Source organism: Heterodontus francisci, chromosome 1 (assembly GCF_036365525.1).
Source record: "Heterodontus francisci isolate sHetFra1 chromosome 1, sHetFra1.hap1, whole genome shotgun sequence".
Classification (NCBI taxonomy): domain Eukaryota; kingdom Metazoa; phylum Chordata; class Chondrichthyes; order Heterodontiformes; family Heterodontidae; genus Heterodontus; species Heterodontus francisci.
Window position 1 is genome coordinate 36,426,289 of NC_090371.1, and position 19,947 is coordinate 36,446,235.

The following is a 19,947-nucleotide window of genomic DNA, read 5'->3' on the forward strand; positions in this document are numbered from 1 at the left end:
GTTTTAAGCAAATTAAAGAAAATATGGAATAGAAAAATAAAGAAAATCCGGGGATCAGCAGAAAAACAGAACATGAAGAGGGTGTAAACGATGCCTACCTTACAAAAGGATGGTTATTATATGGTTAATATTGAAGCCTTAACCATGAGTAAATCCATAGGTTAAATATAATTAGAGCAATATTTTTACTAACATTTTGCCATGGACTATAGATTTAGACTCCTAATAAGGTGCACATGGAATGATGGAATGTGGCTCCAAGTCCACAGTGATAAACTCCAGAGCTCAATACTTTATTTTTTTATTTTATTTTATTTAGAGATACAGCACTGAAACAGGCCCTTCGGCCCACCGAGTCTGTGCCGACCATCAACCACCCATTTATATTAATCCTACATTCCTACCACATCCCCACCTGTCCCTATCACCTACCTATACTAGGGGCAATTTATAATGGCCAATTTACCTATCAACCTGCAAGTCTTTTAGCTGTGGGAGGAAACCGGAGCACCCAGAGAAAACCCACACAGACACAGGGAGAACTTGCAAACTCCACACAGGCAGTACCCGGAATTGAACCCAGGTCGCTGGAGCTGTGAGGCTGCGGTTGTAACCACTGCACCACTGTGCCGCCCTAGAGAATAATTAGTTTTAGATTTTTAGTTTTAGAGATACAGCACTGAAACAGGCCCTTCGGCCCACCAAGTCTGTGCCGACCATCAACCACCCATTTATACTAATCCTACACTAATCCCATATTCCTACCACATCCACACCTGTCCCTATATTTCCCTACCACCTACCTATACTAGGGGCAATTTATAATGGCCAATTTACTTACCAACCTGCAAGTCTTTGGCTGTGGGAGGAAACCAGAGCACCCGGAGAAAACCCACGCAGACACAGGGAGAACTTGCAAACTCCACACAGGCAGTACCCAGAATTGAACCCAGGTCGCTGGAGCTGTGAGGCTGCAGTGCTAACCACTGCGCCACTGTGCCATCCATTCTGGAGAATAATCAGAGAGTCACTACAGGAATAAGAGTTCAGCTAAAGTTACAGGCCAATAGATTTAATATAGTCTCATGCAATTGTTCTATGGATGACCCTGTTTCCTAATAGCATTTCTTTCTGAAGAACAAATTAAGGGAATGAAATGCTGAATCCTAGCTCTGATGACGTCTCACAACTGGAGTTATGCAGACATACAATAGCATAAATGAAGAGACTGCAGTTAGTCCTCCTGTCTTACAAAGAACAAAGAACAGTACAGCACAGGAACAGGCCATTTGGCCCTCCAAACCTGCGCCGATCTTGATGCCTGCCTAAACTAACACCTTCTGCACTTCCAGGGCCCATATCCCTCTATTCCCTTCCTATTCATACATTTGTCAAGATGTCTCTTAAACGTCGCTATCGTATCTGCTTCCACCACCTCCCCTGGCAGCAAGTTCCAGGCACTCACCACCCTCTGTGTAAAAAACTTGCCTCACACATCCCCTCTAAACTTTGTGCCTCGCACCTTGAACCTATGTCCCCTAGTAACTGACTCTTCCACCCTGGGAAAAAGCTTCTGACTATCCACTCTGTCCATGCCGCTCATAACTTTGTAAACCTCTATCATGTCGCCCCTCCACCTCCGTCGTTCCAGTGAAAACAATCCGAGTTTTTCCAACCTCTCCTCATAGCTAATGCCCTCCAAACCAGGCAACATCCTGGTAAACCTCCTCTGTACCCTCTCCAAAGCCTCCACGTCCTTCTGGTAGTGTGGCGACCAGAATTGCATGCAATATTCTAAGTGTGGCCTAACTAAGGTTCTGTACAGCTGCAACATGACTTGCCAATTTTTATACTCTATGCCCCGACCAATGAAGGCAAGCATGCCATATGCCTTCTTGACTACCTTATCCACCTGCGTTGCCACTTTCAGTGACCTGTGGACCTGTACACCTAGATCGCTCTGCCTGTCAATACTTCTAAGGGTTCTGCCATTTACTGTATACCTCCCACCTGCATTAGACCTTCCAAAATGCATTACCTCACATTTGTCCGAATTAAACTCCATCTGCCATTTCTCCGCCCAAGTCTCCAACCGATCTATATCCTGCTGTATCCTCTGACAATCCTCATCATTATCCGCAACTCCACCAACCTTTGTGTCGTCCGCAAACTTACTAAACAGACCAGCTACATTTTCCTCCAAATCATTTATATATACTGCAAACAGCAAAGGTCCCAGCACTGATCCATGCGGAACACCACTAGTCACTTCCCTCCATTCAGAAAAACACCCATCCACTGTTACCCTCTGTCTTTTGTGACTAAGCCAGTTCTGTATCCATCTTGCCAGCTCCCCTCTGATCCCGTGTGACTTCACCTTTTGCACCAGTTTGCCATGCAGGACCTTGTCAAAGGCTTTACTAAAGTCCACATAGACAACATCCACCACCCTTCCCTCATCAATCATCTTCGTCACTTCCTCAAAAAACTCAATCAAATTCGTAAGACACGACCTCCCCTTCACAAAACCATGCTGTCTCTCGCTAATAAGAGTTAAGTGTCTTATTGCGAACATGTGAGGAAATAGCGAATAGGTTGAATTCCCATGCATAATTAATACAAGTTTTATTCTTCTGCGCTTGTTTGTGGAATGTGCGTGGACCAAATAACCAAGGTAAAATCTCTCTTGGAAGGTTCACTGAACCTGGAAACTGGTTTGCAAGCGCTAGCCTTTGATTCCATTTCACAGTTAAACGTGAAGCTTCTACACATATTAAGGTCAACTATTAGGAATCATGAATAACGTATTAAAGCAAAACATCATTTTTTCCTGTAATAGATTTTGCGTACATGTGGAAATCCTTTTATTTCCCACAGTATTGTAACTATCATATGATATATGTTTGTTTGAATGTTCTCAAGTTGATGGTGTACCCTGAATTCGCATTTGTTTGCTGGGTTAGTTGTTAAATCAGCAGCTTGTTGTTAAACAAAAATATCGAATATTACTATTTAATCAAAAAAAATTGTACATGGCACAGAAACAGGCCATTCAGCCGAGCTAATCCATGCCAGTGTTTATGCTCCACTTGAGCGTCCTCCCATCTTGCCTCATCTAAATCTATCATGGTAGTCCTCTATTTCCTTCTCCCTATGCTTGCATACCCTACCCTAAAATGCATCTATACTATTTGTTTCAACCACTGCCCATGTTAACAAGTTCCACATTCTCACCATTCTTTGGGTAAAGAAGTTTCTTCTGAATTCCCTATTGGATGTCTTGGTGGCTATTTTATATTGATGGCCTCTAGTTATGCTCTAGCCTGCAAGAGGAAGCATTCTCCCTGTATCCACCCTATCAAAATCTTTCATAATTTTAAAGACCTCTATTAGCTCACCCCCTCAGCCTTTTTTTCAGAAGAGACCCTGTCAGTCAACCCAGCCAAGCATTTCTAGTGTCATCCCTGTAAACCCAATGAACATTGCTGCAATTATCTGCCGTGTATTAGGCTCTTGTATTCGGTAAGTAATTTCAGTTAACCCCGGAAATTGTGATTAAATTTCCATTTAAGGTAATGCCCAAATGTTGAAACAAAGACCACACATTGCACACGTGTCGATTCATCTGAACTTGTACAAGTACGTTGATAATGCAAACAACGACTGTCAGCCAAACGAAACGAGTTATAATTCAAGCAATACCCCATTCAAATAATACAACTCAAGCACTACACCATTTTAGGTGGTATTGGGGACTCACAGATACATAGTCAATCTAAATCAGGTTTTCAGAGATATTTTGTCTGTTCCAAGTCCACGAATCTTATACTCTTTGAGGTGAGTTTAGATTTGTACAAATACCTTTTTTGTTGTTGAAAAAAGCATCGATTTAGCGTATGCTTAAATGTGTTTTTCTAGTTTTTCTTTGTTGTTGTGACAACGTAACAGAAATAAGTATTTGGTGTCGATCAATAGTTAATGTATTAGTTACACCTGAAAGTATAAAACGAGCAAACAACGCTGGCGTTTGAGATCCAGTCAGTTCAAGGTATTGCGATGTTGAACTTTTCTCTCGGTGTTCATGGAGGGTCTTTCACTCGTTAGAACATATCTAAACGCCTACAGAGGCAGTGACCTCACGTCCTGAGGCAGTGCAGTCACCGGTTGCTGCAGTGAGGGATCTGTTCCCCGCCTTGGTAACATCGCCTTGTAACAGGTGCCCCCCATCCACCGGAACACCATGAAACTTCTCGGATTCCTCCTCGTCATCCGCCTGACAAGTAAGTAATAATGCTCAATATTTTGCCTTCTCTTATTCGTCTCACAAAGATTATGATAATTTGACTATCTTAAAGAGGGGGTAGGAAAATACATAAATTTCGAACTGGCAGGAGACGGGCGGCAGATTACAACCGCGGCTTCACAAACAAAAGCAATTGTCTTTACATCGATTCGTGCCGTTAATGTAATTCGAGATTTCAGTGGGTTAGCTATATTTTGTTAGATTTAGACTATCCGCTAATTTCCCTGCATCTTGTTGCAAAGGAGTTCCTGAAAGGGAAAAGACTTGCAGGACTGTGGGGTTAGAGCAAAGCAGTGGGATTATTTGGACAGCTCTTTTAAAGGGTGGAACGTCCTCCTGTTCTGGATGATTCTATTGCATTACCCTGGAAAATTCCATTCGTTGATAAATTATGTGGGGATGGGATTTCAACGCTGGCCTGGGAACAGAGCAAGTGTGAAAGATGGTCAGTTTACATCAACTTGGTAACGCTTGATATTAACATGCTTCGTGCTTTACAGTGTGAGTCTCACGGTGACGGATTCGTTGCTTTTCATCCAAAAACTCCACACGAGGACTCGCTAATGTTAATGTTTGTATGCTTCGCAGCCATCGCTGAACAGGCTCCCTCGCTAAGAGTGGTGAAGAAAGGCCAGGACATTCCCTTGGACTGCTCACTGAAAGCAGACGAGGGAATCTATTGGTTCCGGCAGGGGAAAAGTTCGGGTCCGGTATTCCTGCTGTATGTAACTGGCGCGGGTACAATAAAACCTGACAATATCACGAAATATAAAGCTACAAAGTCATTCAGGAAAGTTTCTCTGATGGTTAAAAATGTCATGACGGAAGATTCGGGGAACTACTATTGTCTCATGGTGAAGAACATGGCCATGATATTTGGAAAAACCATCGATTTGAAACTAGAAGGTCAGTGAAGATCTGGGAAAAATGTCATTGAGTAAAAAACAAAACCGTGTCCTTTTTAATCCATTAAATTATACCCTTAATACTTAATATTTCACACATATTGAATAGGTGGTATAAATTAACTCAACCTCTATATTTATTTTTCACTAACTATCACATTGTTAATTTTATGTACCTTTTTTAATTTACTTATTAAATAAATGCAGAACCTAAAAGCACACCAAAGCCAACGACCATCCCCATTACAACGAAAGCAAAATCAACCACACCGGAGAACAAAGAGACGACTCAGTGCCATTCGACTAAAAGAGGTACAAACCAGGCTTTCATCACACTGAATCCCTCGGTCATATTAATTCATATTAAAACCTCTCCGGAGGCAAAATTCATGTTCCAGTTATTATGATACTGTGATTGCTATGTCCCGCGCCATCCTAAATGTCTTTGTGAAGATTCCTATGTAGATTGTTAGAACCATAGAAGTTGGAGGAGGAGGTCATTCGGACCATCATGGCTAGGCTTGTTCTTTCCCAGAGCAGCCCAAAATTAATTCCACTGCCTCATTTTTACACTCTCCGGGACCCTGTATCTTCAGTTTCACTTTTTTAAAAATCAATTTACCCTAAAATATGCAACGACGCATGTCTGAAGCATTCTCTGTGACAAAACATTCCCAACAACCACTGAGGAAAGAGATTTCCCCCAACTGCTTCACTCTTAGTAACATTTTTATTTTCTTATTCATTCGTGGGATGTGGGTGTCGTTGGCATTTAATGCCCGACCTCCATTGCCCTGCCGCCTTCTCGAACCGACGGCCTTCTACACCGACTTGCCAACCAGAGAAACTAGTTTCTCCCTCGTTATTCTAGCAACATTTTTTAATACCGATACATTCCGTCTAACCTTCTCTCTCCAAGTATCCCAAATCCCTCATCACAACTCTAGCTTGCCAAATCTGACATCATCTTGGGGAATGCGCGCTGCAGCGGGTAGAGGAAATCCTCTCAAACCCAGTCAGCATGTTGCTACTTAGAAGGATCACAGTCATTCTTACCCCCCGCGTTAGCATCAATATTCAATAACTTACTGGCGAAGTAGGAGCGGAGATTCTCTCTATGGGAAATGGGTAACACTGTTCTATACAAATGGCTTTACCATTTCAATCCATAGCCTCACCCAATGTGTATGGGCTGGGGCTGAAGAACGCTTGGGTTGTTTGCCTTCCTTTATATGTTAATTGAAGATTTGATTGAAATCTTCTTCTTTCTTTTGGGCCTCCTTATCTCGAGAGACAATGGATACGCGCCTGCAGGTGGTCAGTGGTTTGTGAAGCAGCGCTTCACAATCTACTTGGTTAAAACTGGTGTAAGCTTCCTACGGGAGGCATTTTAACCAAGTGTCTAAGTTTATTTTAAAGGGGTTTATGATTTCCCCAAAATAGCCGTATATGAATTTAAGTTTGGGCTTTTGCTGGCGGCGCCCTATGCACAGGAAGTGATAGAAATCGGCGATTTGTCAGCACAACCCTCGTCGCTAACCCTCCGGTTTACCCGGAGCAGCGCGCTAAGGGTAAAGCTGAGCGGAATTCCAAGCCTGACCGGCATTTTCACCCCCAGGGGTGGGGGGAGGGAGGTTTGATTCCAACCGAGAGAGGTGATAGGAATATAGGGACTGACAGTAAAGTGTCTCCCTGGTCAGTATATCCATATATCCTGGCGCCTGGTCCTTCGGAAACTTCGGTCAGCAAGTCGTGTTTCAGCAAAGTAGGGAGAAGTCTTCCAGATAATAAACAGAAAATAAACATCGTCCTAATATTTTAATACTGCAACTGCCTGCTCCGCTTCAAGACAAGAAAACGTTGTTACATTTGAGAGGTGTGAGCTTTGCCATCCTTTTAACACAAATGACAAGATCTGCACACCACACGCAGTAACGAGCAACTGAATTCCAGTCTGATCGGATTTCCCTGTCTGACATAATTAAATACTTAGAGGTTTAAAGGGAGCGATTTTAAATATAAAACTTTAATCGAAATCATAGATTATTGGGGAGGGGGGGTTAAAACGTTTCTAAATGGTGCAGGAAATTATTACAAAGGTTTCTGTGCTAAATCATCAACAGCAGTTGCTTTATCAGGGTAATAGTGAGAAAGTGTGAGCTTTCCCGTTAGATTTGCTGTTTTTTGGTTGCTTTAATATGTGTAGTTATATAATTGCTCCGGGTGATTTTTGCTCACAGCCGAAAGCAAAATATAAAATGTGTTTGTTGTATATATTCTACTTCGGATTCTCTACATTGTTCTCCTTCTAAATGTGCATATTTAGATATATCCTGCCTGTGCTACATATTTTATAATTTTAGATGTTGAATATTAAAAGTTGGACAATTCCCAATGCATATTCGATTTATTGAAATACATTTTAATTTTGTCTCAAAAAAATCGTTTGAATTAGCCACAAGTGTAAATTTTCAATACATTTGTCTTGACATTCACGTAATAAATTAATTATATATGTTTCCTGTTTTTATATATTTTAGCGATCAAGGACGATAAAATGTCTTGCCACATGATCATCTGGGCTCCTCTGACGGGCGCTGCCTTTCTGTTGTTGTTAGCACTGATAATCGTCTCCACCGTTTATTGCAGAAGTATATCGTTCACATTCTTCTCTCTCTTTCTTCTAATACATGGAGTTTTAACTTTCTAAATCAGTATGGTTGAAATGCACACAAACTAAGGTGCTTCTGTTTTCTAGGACCACGTCGGAGACGCTGTCAGCATCAATTCAGAAAGAGGTGGGTATGACATTTGGTTCGTTCAAAAAAGACATTCAGGTTCGAAACGAGACAAAGCCGAGCACCTAGTCACATATCCCAGAAATATCTCAATGTTTCAGGATTATGAATCACTTTGAAGTGTAATGACTGTTGTTAAGTAGACAAAGTTCATATGTGTTGCACACTGCTGCCACTGTGCATCAGTGGTGGAGGGAGTGAATGTTGAAGATGATGGATGGGGTGCCAATCAAGTGGGCTGCTTTGTCCTTGGATGGTGTCGAACTTCTTGAGTGTTGTTGGCGCTGCACTCATCCAGGCAAGTGAAGAATATTCCATCAAACTCCTGACTTGTGCCTTGTAGATGGTAGACAGGCTTTGGGGAGTCAGGTGATGAGTTACTCAGTATTCCCAGCCTTTACCCTGCTCTTGTAGTCACAGTATTTATATTGCTGGTCTAGTTCTGCTTCTGGTCAATGGTAATGCTTCTGGTAACCCCCAGGATGTTGATGGTGGGGGATTCAGCGATGGTAATGCCATTGAATCTTAAGAGGAGATTGTTAGATTCTCTCTTGTTGGAGATGGTCATTGCCTGGCAGTTGTGTGACACGAATGTTACTTGCCACTTATCAGGCCAAGCCTGAACATTGCAAAAAATAGTCCAGCTGGGGACGAACTATTGTTTTATATAGGCTTAGCATAACTTCCCGGTTTTTTGTACTCTATGGCTCTATTTATAAAGCCCACAATCTCATCTGATTTTTTCACTGCTTTGTTAAGCTGTCCTGCCATTTACAAAGCTTTGTGCACAATCACCCCCATGTTTTCTTCTCTTGCAGAGCCTCGAAAATCATTCCATTTCGCATGCATTGTCTTTCCTCATTCTTCCGACCTCACGCCTTTCCGCATTGAATTTCATCTGCCATGTGTCTGCCCATTCTTTCATCCTCTCCAAGTCATTACCATCTTCCTCGCTGTTTACACTTACAAGTTTCCTGTCACTTTCAAATTTTGTGCCATGTATCCCCAAGTCTAAGTCATTAATATATTTCAAAAACAGCAATCCGTCGCCCTAGTACTGAGTTTGAGAAACTCCACTGTATATCTCCCTCCAGTCCAAAAATCAATCCTCTGTTTTCTGTCCCTTAGTCAATTTTGTATCCATGCTGCTACTGCCCCTTTTATCTCACGGGCTTTAACATTTGCTAAAAAGCAAATAAAGTAGTACTTTATCAAACTCCTTTTTGAAAGCCCATATACACATTCTCAACTGCACTGCCCTCATCCAATTTCTGTTACCTCATCAAAAAATTCCACCAATGAAGAACTAGTAGTTAAGGGACGACAGGTATGGTATTTAAACACTTCAAGTTTGTAAGAAGAGAAGTTGCAAGGGGATGAGGAGTTGTTTTGAGGTCTTGGATAGAATAGGCAAGACTAGGAGTTTGTACCATAAGTCTATTTGTCAACAGGATAAAGATACAGGAAGTGGGGAAGCATGCAGGTCCTGTTTTATCAGCACCCATCCAACACCTTAAACATTCACCCCCTCCAGCATGGGCACAAGGTGGCTGCAGTGTGCACCATCTACAAGATGCTCTTCAGCAACTCACTAAGGCTTCTATGGCAGCATCTTCCAATCCCACAGCTTCTACTGCCTAGAAGGTCAAGGGCAGCAGGCACGTGGGAACACACCACCTGCAAATTCCTCTCCAAGTCATGCACCTTCCTGACCTGGAAATATATCAACATTCCTTCATCAGCACTGGGTCAAAATCTTGGAACTCCATACCTAACAGGATACCACATGGATAGCAACAGTTCAAGAAGGTGGCTCACCACCACTTACTCAAGGGCAACTGAAGATGGGTAATGGAGATGATGACGCCCACATCCCATAAATAAATAAATATTTTTTTAAATTAAAATTTATACAGAGCTCAGGCTGAAGAGTGTCTGATTAAATGGCATTGACTTGACACATTACATATACTTGACACATTAACTCTTTCTCTCCCCACAGATGCTGTTTGACTTGCTGATAATTTCCACCATTTCCTGTTTTCATTAAGGAAAATGTCTTACTTGGTTTACAGTTATGAGAGCTCCCTCACTACACCACATTGGTGTAAAAAGGAATCTTAAAAAGTAGCTTCAAATTCCCTGGAAAAAAATATCCTCCACTAATGCAATGTGAAGTAGCACATTTTAGGAAAAAAGAACAATACCTGCAGAACTCTTAACAAAGGGGAGAAACAAAGAAATCTTGGATACAGATACAATAACCTTTAAAAGTGGATTTGCTAGATTTTATTTATGAGGGCTTTGAATATACAAACAAGAAAATGTTAAGACATTGGTTTGGCTGTAGTTTGGAGTCTCTGCAGTTTTGGGCATCCAGTTGTAGGAAGGATATCAGAAACACTGAAAGATTATAGTGAAGATTCACTAGAATGTTATCAATAATGAAAGGCCACAATTATGAAGAAAGGTTTGAAAATTTGTGCCTTTCTAACTGGAGCTGACAAGGTTAAAAGAAGAATCTAATAGAGATTTTTATTATTATACATATTTTGAGGGAATTAAAAATGAAAAATTGCTTTCATTGGCTAGTTGGTAACATAGGAGTAAAGACACAGGATTATCAAGAACAACGAGAAAAGCTAAAGAAAATGTTTTCACACAGCAGATTATTACAATAAATGCTTTGCCAATTGTTCAAAAGGCAGTTGGATATGTATTCCAGAAGGGGGCGGGGGGAAGGATATGGAGAAAGGGCAGGAAAGTGGTATTAGCACAGATAAATCTAACTGAAGAGTATAGCATAGTCTGAGCCCTCAGTAAAGTAATCATTCTTTCCTATCTTTAGATTTATTTTAAGAGCACAAAAATGCACAGAACAAGAACAGCATTTGGTTCATCATTCCATAAACCACATACCATCCAATTTATCCTGTGTCAATCCCATTTAAACTTTGGAGGGAACATGCTACATACTGCTGTCTATTCCAAAAATAATCAAACAAAACTCCAAAATATTCATTCATGCTCACAACTCCACTGCTTAACCCTAACCATGTATGAAACCATATCTGGACCAGTCTATCCATTGTGTCCCAGATTACTATTGTTTACTTACTAAGAAATGGTGAATGCTTTGCATGACACCATGATAAAGGTCAAAGGTTGCCAGGTGCACAATTATAGCAGCAACAATTTTTCATTGTTCACTTGCTCAAAATCTTAAACCTTTGAGCATTACCTAGTTCTTAGTATTTTACTTGGAAGGGAACAATTTTTAACAATCTATCAGTTCTGAGGTTCTGGATATGATGTGTAAAAAAAAATAGAAGGAAGGCACCTCTCTACAAGGGGAGGGAGTTCATGGATTAGGCCATATTTGGTTGGGAATGAAAGGTTATAGGGATACATACAGATTAAGATAATCAAATACTCCATGGAATGTATTGCTGAAGTCAAGAGCTGAGAAAGTGTGCCTACAGAAGGTGGTAAATCATGACTGGATTATAGAAATGTTCAAATGAATAAATATTCAGGAATTTTGCTTGATTGTCTTTGGGGATCAGATTATATTTGTCCAAAACTTTCCCTCAGATGGTCAAATTAATCAAATTTATACTAAGAGCAGGCTTGATAGGCTGATTGGGCTTTTCTTGTTCCAGACATTCTCAAGTTCATATTCTATTGCTAAACTGCTGTTGCAAGTCTTTTAGCAGTGCACTAAAGAATAGTCTTGGCAGAGACCAGAAGACATCTGTGGTGCATTAACAAAGAAAACAAAAAGCAGGATTAATATTATTTTCACAAATATTCTCAAACACACTTCGATTGGCTCTATTTTGATTTGCAAAAATACCAACTGAAGAACAACACATTTCCAGTAAGTTTATACTAACCAAGATGATTCCTTCATTTGAGTTCACATTTTTATAAACTGAAAACTATATAAGATTAATTCAGTCTACACCCAAATTTACTCAATAGTGCAGAAAACACTTACTATACTGTTCTATCTAAATATAAATCATACTAGTGCACCAATATTTAATCATTTAACAAATAACAAATTTGAGCACAGCTGTGAGGAGTTATTTTAGTGGTTATGTAAAGGATCAGTTTAGTTTTAAATGTGTCTTTCAAGTTTTGTATTACGTAAACTAATATAAGTCACATCAGAGAATATTGAGTCAACCAGGATTCGACCCTGGAATGTGAACAATATTTTAAATGCACAGCAATGATACTCTCTGTAAAACAATTTGTTCTGATATTATTGTATTTCAGGGATTGACCTGTATCAACACTTCATTCAGTTTTCAGAAAATCACTTATTTAAATGTGATGCATGTATTTAAAATACATGAAATAAGTTAGCCTCCAAATTCATCTGACAATTTTTCTTTACTATGCCTATCTTACTGTGCATCACCAATGTTTTGCAATTTAGTTTTTTTTTGTAGGCAAGGAACATATTACTGCCTAAAGTCAGTTAAAAAACTATAATATTTTCAAGAAAAAGAAAATTGTTTTTTACTTAACATTCTTTATTCATTATTTATTCAGACCAATACCTGAAGAGGTTAGCAGACCAACAAATAGATACCATTAACAAGTAAGTACTGTACTTCAATGAAGGTAAAGAACCATGTCAATGAATATAGTGCAAGTATGTTCTTAATGTTGCACAGATGAGCTATGGGTACAGCACCATATGTTAAATTTTGGGATTATTTAGTAATGAGTCATACAGACCAGAACATCCCAATAATAACTTTAATTTGTATAGTGCTTTTTTATGTCATAAAATGTCCCAAGGTTTTTCACTGCATGACAATCAGGAGAAGTAATTAAATGTTTAGTCAAAAAGATAGATTTTGAGGAGGCTTTTAAGGGTGAAGGGAAAGAGATTTGGGGAGGGAGTTCCAGAGATGGCACCTAGACAACTAAATACTCTGCCGCCAAGTAACAATGCTGGGGAAGGGTGGCATACAAGAGTTCAAAGTCAGAGGGCCATAGGATGTAAACTAGGTATAGGTCTGGAAGAGATTACAAAAGTCCAATAGAGAATTTTTAAATACTGACAAGAATTTTGAATTCGGTATATTGGGAGATATGGAGTAAATGGAGGTCAGCAAGGACAGCAGTGATGGATGAGTGGGACATAGTGCAGGATAGGTTGTGGGTGGCAGAGCGTTAGACAAATTGGAGTCTAGTATAGGCAGGAGTTCCGAACATTAAAAAGGAGTATGTTTGAGAAGTCTACCCTTCAAGTTCTGGAGATAGGGTGGAAATGGATAAAGTTACAATGGCAGAGGTGTGGTCTGACCTGCCAATCCTGACTATCTAGATTCACACATGAAGAATCGCTCCAGGATAAGATACTGTAGGAGGCCTGGTGCCTGTGGAACTGTAGCCCAGTGGAAATCAGGACTTCCAAGGAAGGAAGGTAGAAAATACCAGGAAAAAAATAATTGGCTTAAAGATTATAAAGCTATAAGCATCAACTTTTAATGATCAAAAAACTCTGAAACTGAGAGACAGGAAAATAGTGTCCCATAAACTAACTATTGGGACCAAGATAAATCTCACTTGTCTGTCAGGAAATGACTGGATTGGGTGCAATACTGGCTTTCCACCCTACCCAATTTTGTTCTCAGTTGCAGTAATATTATTTCACAATCATTCTTTGATAAGTTTAATATTTCTGGTATGGTTAACCTATGCTATACTTTTCATCTGTGCTGCTTGTGCTACTTTGCAAATAAATCTCAAAGCAGCAGCTCATTATTCAATAGGGGATTTTTAAAAGCGTTTTTGTGTTTAGTTTGACTATTCTGGTTATGAAAGGTGAGCTTTATAAATTGTGGCTGATAGATGTAGGAATAGCAGCGAATTTATGATGTTTCTTGGTTTAGTAAATTTGAGTGTACGTAACTATTTATATCTATTCTTGCAACTTGCAAATCTGGTCTACTCAAATGAATACGCAATTGTTACAACTTAATGGGGAATTCCTCATGTCATATCTGGATCTTTTGTAGACGAACTGATAGAGATTAATTGCTATGATTAGTCAACGTCCATTATCATTGTGTTATGCAAATACCAGGAAGGTAGATGGACCCTGTTCTTTGTTGGTCCAGAATTTTGTTTTAATTATTCATTCATGCGATTAGACCATCACCGTCATGGCCAGCATTTATTGCCTATCCTTTATTGCCCTAGAGAAGGTGCTGGTGAGCTGCCTTCTTGAATTCCTGGTGGCTATGTGGGGTAGATACAACCACAGTGCTGTTAGGGAGGGAGTTCCAGGATTTTGACCCAGCAATAGTGAAGGAACGGTGATATTGTTCCAAGGCGGGATGGTGTGTGACTTGGAGGGGAACTTGCACATGATGCTATTCCCATGTGCCTGCTGCCCTTGTCCTTCTAGGTGGTAAAGTTCATAGGTTTGAAAGGTGCAATTGAAGGAACCTTTGTGAGTTTCTTGCAGATGGCACATACTGCTGTCACTGTATGCCGGTGTTGGAAGGAGTGAATGTTTAAGGTGTCTGATGGGGTGCTGATCAAGCAGGTTGCTTTGTCCTGAATGGTGTTGAGCTTCTGAGTGTCAGTGGTGCACTCGTCCAAGCAAGTGGAGAGTATCCATCACACTCCTTACTTGTGAATTGCAGATGGTTGTTAGGCTTTGGGAGTCAGGAGGTGAATTACACACTGCAGAATTCCCAGCCTCTACCCACAGTACTTATATGGCTGATCCAGTTAAGTTTCTGGTCAATGATACCCCTGTGCCCGCGCACCCCCCGCCCCCCAGCCCCTTGGATGTTGATGGTGGTGAATCAGCAATGGTAATGCCATTGAATGTCAAGGGGAGATGGTTAGATTCTGTCTTGTTGGAGGCAATCGTTGCTGGCATGTGTGTGGTGGGAATGTAGCTTGCCACTTATCAGCTCAAGTCTAATTGTCATCTAGGTCTTGCTACATGCGGGCACAGATTGTTTCAGTATCTGAGGAGTCATGAATGGGATTGAGCACTGTACAATCATCAGCGAATATCCCCACTTCTTACCTTATGATTGAAGGAAGGTCATTGATGAAGCAGCTGAAGATGGTTGGGCCTAGGACACTACCCTGAGGAACTCCTGCAACGATCTCCTGGGGCTTAGATGTTAGGCTCCAACAACCACAACCATCTTCCTTTGTGCTAGGTAAAACTCCAACCAGTGGAGAGTTTTTCCCCGATTCCCATTGACTCCAGTTTTGCTAGGGCTCCTTGATGCCACACTCAGTTAAATGCTTGATGTCAAGGGCAGTCACTCGCACTTCACCTCCAGAAATCAGCATTTTTAACCATGTTTGGACCAAGGCTATAATGAGGTCTGGAGCCGGGTGGCCCTGACCCAAACTGACCATTGGTGAAAAGGCTATTGCTGTGTAAGTGCCACTTGATAGCACTGTCGACGTCACCTTCCATCATATTGCTGATGATTGAGAGCAGACTGGTGGGTGGTAATTGGCCGTATTGGATTTATCCCACTTTTTGTGGACAGGACATATCTGGGCAATTTTCCACATTGTCGGGTGGTTGCCAGTGTTGCAGCTGTATTGGAACAGCTTGGCTAGGGGTGCGGCTAGTCCTGGAGCACAAGTTTTAAGCACTACAGCTTGGATATTGTCAGGGTCAATAGTCTTTGCTGTATCCAGTGCCTTCAGCCATTTCTTGATATCACATGGAGTGAATCAAATTGACTGAAGACAGCATCTGTGATGCTGGAGACCTCAGGAGGAGGCTGAGATGGATCATCCACCTGGCACTTCTGACTGAAGGTGGTTGCAAATGTTTCAGCCTTCTCTTTTACACAGACATCATTGAGAAGCCTCCTCCTCCAGTTACTCGGTAAATTGTCCACTATCAGTCATGACTAGATGTGGCAGAACTGCAGATCTTTGATCTGATCCATTGGTTGTGAAATCACTTAGCTCTGTCTATAACATGCTGCTTCAACTGTTTAGCATGCATTTAGTTCAGTGATGTAGCTTCACCAGGTTGACACCTCATGTTTAGGTATGCCTGGTGCTGCTCCAGGCATGCTCTCCTACAGTCCTCATTGAACCTGGGTTGATCCCCTGGCTTGATGGTAATGCTAGAGTAAGGGATGTGCCAGGCCAGGAGGTTACAGATTGTGGTTGAATACAATTCTGCTGCTGCTGATGGCCCACAAAGTCTCAGGGAGGCCCCATTTTTATCTGTTCTGAATCTATCCCATTTAGCATGGTGGTAGTCCCACACAACATAATGGAGGATGCCCGCAGTGTGAAGATGGGAATTGTCTCCACAGGACTGTGCATTAGTCACTACCAATACTGTTATGGACAGATGCATCTTTGACAGGTAGATTGGTGAGGATGAGGTCATGTACGTTTTTCCTTTGTGTTGGTCCTCTCACCACCTGCCACACAAGCGCCAGACAATGACCATCTCCAACAAGAGAGAATCTAACCATCTCCCATTGACCTTTAATGGCATTATCATCACTGCATCCCCACCATCAACATCCTGGGGTTACCATTGACCAGAAACTTAACTGGACCAGCCATATAAATACTGTGGCTACAAATGCAGGTCAGAGGCTGGAAATTCTGCAGCAAGTAACTCACCTCTTGACTCCCCAAAGCCTGTCCACCATCTATAATGCACAAATTAGGAGTGTGATGGAATACTCTCCACTTGCCTGGATGGGTGCAGCTCTAACAACACTCAAGAAGCTCAAAACCACCCAGGACAAAGCAGGTCACTTGATCGGCACCCCATCCACCACCTTAAACATAATTCCCCCCCCACCACCGGCATACAGTGGCATCAAACCTCCTTCGACAGCATTTTTCAATCCCATGACCTCTTCCACCTAGAAGGACAAGAGCAGCAGACACATGGGAACGCCACCACCAGAAATTCCCCTCCAAACCACACGCCATCTTGACTTGGAACTACATCACTGTTCCTTCACTGTTGCTGGGTCAAAAATCTGGAACTCTCTCCCTAACAGCACTGTGGGTGTACCTACACCAGATGGACTGCAGTGGTTCAGGGGCAATTAGGGATGGCAACAAATGCTGGCCTTATCAGCAATGCTCACATCCCATGAAAGAATTTTAAAAGGGGCCCAGTCTAGGAGATATGTCCTTCAGGACTTGGCCAGCTCAGTCAGTAGTGTTGCTATTGAGCCACTTTTGGTGATGGATATAAAAGACTCCCAACCAGAGTACATTCTGTACCCTTGTGACCCTCGGTGCTTCTTCCAAGTGGTGCTCAATGTAGAGGAATACTGAGGGCAGCCAATGGTAATCAACATGAGGTTTCCTTGTACATGTTGGACTTGATAGGGTCCGGAGTCAATGTTGAGGACTCCCAGGCCCACTCCATCCTGACTGTATACCACTGTGCCACCACTTCTGGTGGATCAGTCCTGCCATTGGGGCAGGACATATCCAGGGATGGCGATGGAGGAGTCTGGGACATTGGCTGTAAGATATGATTCAGTGAGTATGACTATATCAGGCTGTTGCTTGACTAGACCATGGGTCAGCTCTCCCAATTTTGGCACAAGTCTCCAGATGTTCATGAAGACTTTGCAGGGTCATTTCCAGTGCCTCAGTCAATGCCGGGCGGTCCATCCAGTTATATTAAATTTTTTTCATTGTGGTTTGATACACAGTGGCTTGCTTGGCTATTTCAGAGGGCTTTTATGAGTCACATGTCGGCCAGGCTGAGTAAAAACAGCAGATTTCCTTCCCTGAAGGATGTTAGTGAACCAGATGGGTTATTACAACAATCCAGTAGTTTCTATGATCATCATTAGTAAAGATTAGCTGTATTCCAGATTTATTAATTATATTTAAATCCTCCTAGCTGCCTTGGGGGGATTTGACACAGTGGCACAGTGGTTAGCACTGCAGCCTCACAGCTCCAGCGACCCGGGTTCAATTCCGGGTACTGCCTGTGTGGAGTTTGCAAGTTCTCCCTGTATCTGCGTGGGTTTCCTCCGGGTGCTCCGGTTTCCTCCCACAAGCCAAATGACTTGCAGGTTGGTAGGTAAATTGGCCATTATAAATTGCCCCTAGTATAGGTAGGTGGTAGGGAAATATAGGGACAGGTGGGGATGTGGTAGGAATATGGGATTAGTGTAGGATTAGTATAAATGGGTGGTTGATGGTCGGCACAGACTCGGTGGGCCGAAGGGCCTGTTTCAGTGCTGTATCTCTAAACATGAACTCATGTCACCTGAACATTAGCCCAGGCCTGTGGATTACTAATTCGGTAACATTACCACTATCCTACCATCCCCCTATAAGCCCCGCCCTTTCTATGTCCCTATGAGGAGCTACAAGTCTGTTTAACTGTAGCATCTTTATCCACTCACCTCTGAATGGTGAAATAAATCGCTCTTGAAATTAGCAGTAAAGTTCTGCTATCTGTCCTAGAAATTAGGAGTCACCTAAAAGGATTGGGGTTAGGGTCTGTTACACCCTACTGTGCCTCGGATACAGGTTTCTTAGCTCACATGTTTTTTCGCGAATGCATTGACCAAAAACTTAACATCTTCCCTCCTTCAGGTTAATTTCTGAAAACGTGCGGATTCAACGCTGAATCCTGGAATCCAGCTCTACACTTCAGAGAAACAAAGGAGCCAACACAGGAATGATGACCTTAGAACGGATTGTCTTTCAGCTGGCCTTCACATTTTGTTCAATGTCTACTTGAACCGCGTTTTAGTTGACGTAACATTGCTCTAGCTGACAGGTGCTAATATCCTTCCCTGTGTTTCATGACTGAACTGTGGTTTCGTGACCGATGTAAAGAGGAATTTCTTTTTCCTGGGCATTTCTGTGTCCGACAAAGAGTTCAGTCATGGAGTGAGAAGCTGTAATTTGATTTTCAATTGTTTCATATTTCATACTTTTCCGAAATCCCTGGTTGAAATGCAAAAATCTATTTCACCTCTTGGTGTTAGAGTGTGGAGCAGGTAACGCTTGTGGAATTCCAGGATCACTCTGGGATGTCAGATCATTCCATCCCTTCATCAAGGGGGGGGGGGGGGGGGGGAATCCACAAATCAGACTTCGTGATCTCGTCTCTCACCACCCGAATAATAAGTGACTGGAAGAATTACAAAATGTGATCTCCGCCTTTTAGATGGAAGAAGAAATCGCCCTCCACCTTTCACTCTTTAAAGGGTAGGAGGGATTACATGGGGGTGAGGGAGGGGGGGAGGGGACGGGTGGTGCTGTAGCTTTATTGTACCAAAGGCTAAATGTTCGCTTTAAATTACTTTCCGGCTGTTGTACTAATCCCGGGGAGGGTGTTTACGATTGGGATTTCAGACCGTGTGTGTGGGACAAGGCTAAGGTTCTGTTCACAGCCAATCTGTTATCATCTTCATAAAGACTCTGCTGGAATTAGCAATGGGTGGGGAGGGGGGAAAGTGTAGAGAAGAACAATTCAGGTCGTGAGTTAGGATTTGATTTTAAATATGCCTTTTTATTGTGAACATATGGTATGAAATACTGGAATTTCCGCATTCTTTCAGAGCCTATATCAAAGTTTATGAATTATTTGATAAGCTTTTAAATGCCTTTTACTAGTTCGTTTCTGATAAACCTGAGAAATCCTGTCTTTAGCCATATACCAGGCTGTTCGCCCTTGGCGCTTGTCGATTCTGGACTTTTGGCTAACCTGAAATGATTTGAATGTATCTCTTGTGATATTAAACCTTGCAGTAAACACCCGCCCGGCTCTGCTTCGTCTTTGTGCCGCTTTACAAGCCGCAGCAGATGACCGCCCGCAGACTGTCAGCACTGCAAACAATTGCTTTCGTTTTTGCACCGAGGTATATAACCTCATCAAACGATCCGTAACCAATGTGTCTTAGAGCAAATATGA

General features: G+C 41.9%; 1 protein-coding gene across 1 annotated transcript; it reads left to right on the forward strand.

The window, feature by feature from the left end:
* The first annotated feature begins 3,683 nt into the window (after positions 1-3,683).
* LOC137368869 (T-cell surface glycoprotein CD8 alpha chain-like) lies at positions 3,684-19,101 on the forward strand. Its single transcript, XM_068029088.1, has 8 exons — positions 3,684-3,837; positions 4,105-4,280; positions 4,892-5,209; positions 5,416-5,520; positions 7,749-7,859; positions 7,967-8,006; positions 12,570-12,618; positions 18,621-19,101. Exons 2-7 carry the CDS (start codon positions 4,241-4,243, stop codon positions 12,613-12,615), a joined length of 660 nt encoding a protein of 219 aa, XP_067885189.1. The 5' UTR covers positions 3,684-3,837; positions 4,105-4,240; the 3' UTR covers positions 12,616-12,618; positions 18,621-19,101.
* The last annotated feature ends 846 nt before the right edge of the window (positions 19,102-19,947 follow it).

What these genes read in the sequence shown, in the direction of transcription:
- LOC137368869 (XM_068029088.1), top strand. Translation starts at nt 4,241, where the DNA reads ATGAAACTTCTCGGATTCCTCCTCGTCATCCGCCTGACAA. An exon ending in CCTCGTCATCCGCCTGACAA is followed by an intron (nt 4,281 to 4,891) that starts GTAAGTAATAAT and finishes TATGCTTCGCAG; the next exon opens with CCATCGCTGAACAGGCTCCC. An exon ending in CATCGATTTGAAACTAGAAG is followed by an intron (nt 5,210 to 5,415) that starts GTCAGTGAAGAT and finishes AAATAAATGCAG; the next exon opens with AACCTAAAAGCACACCAAAG.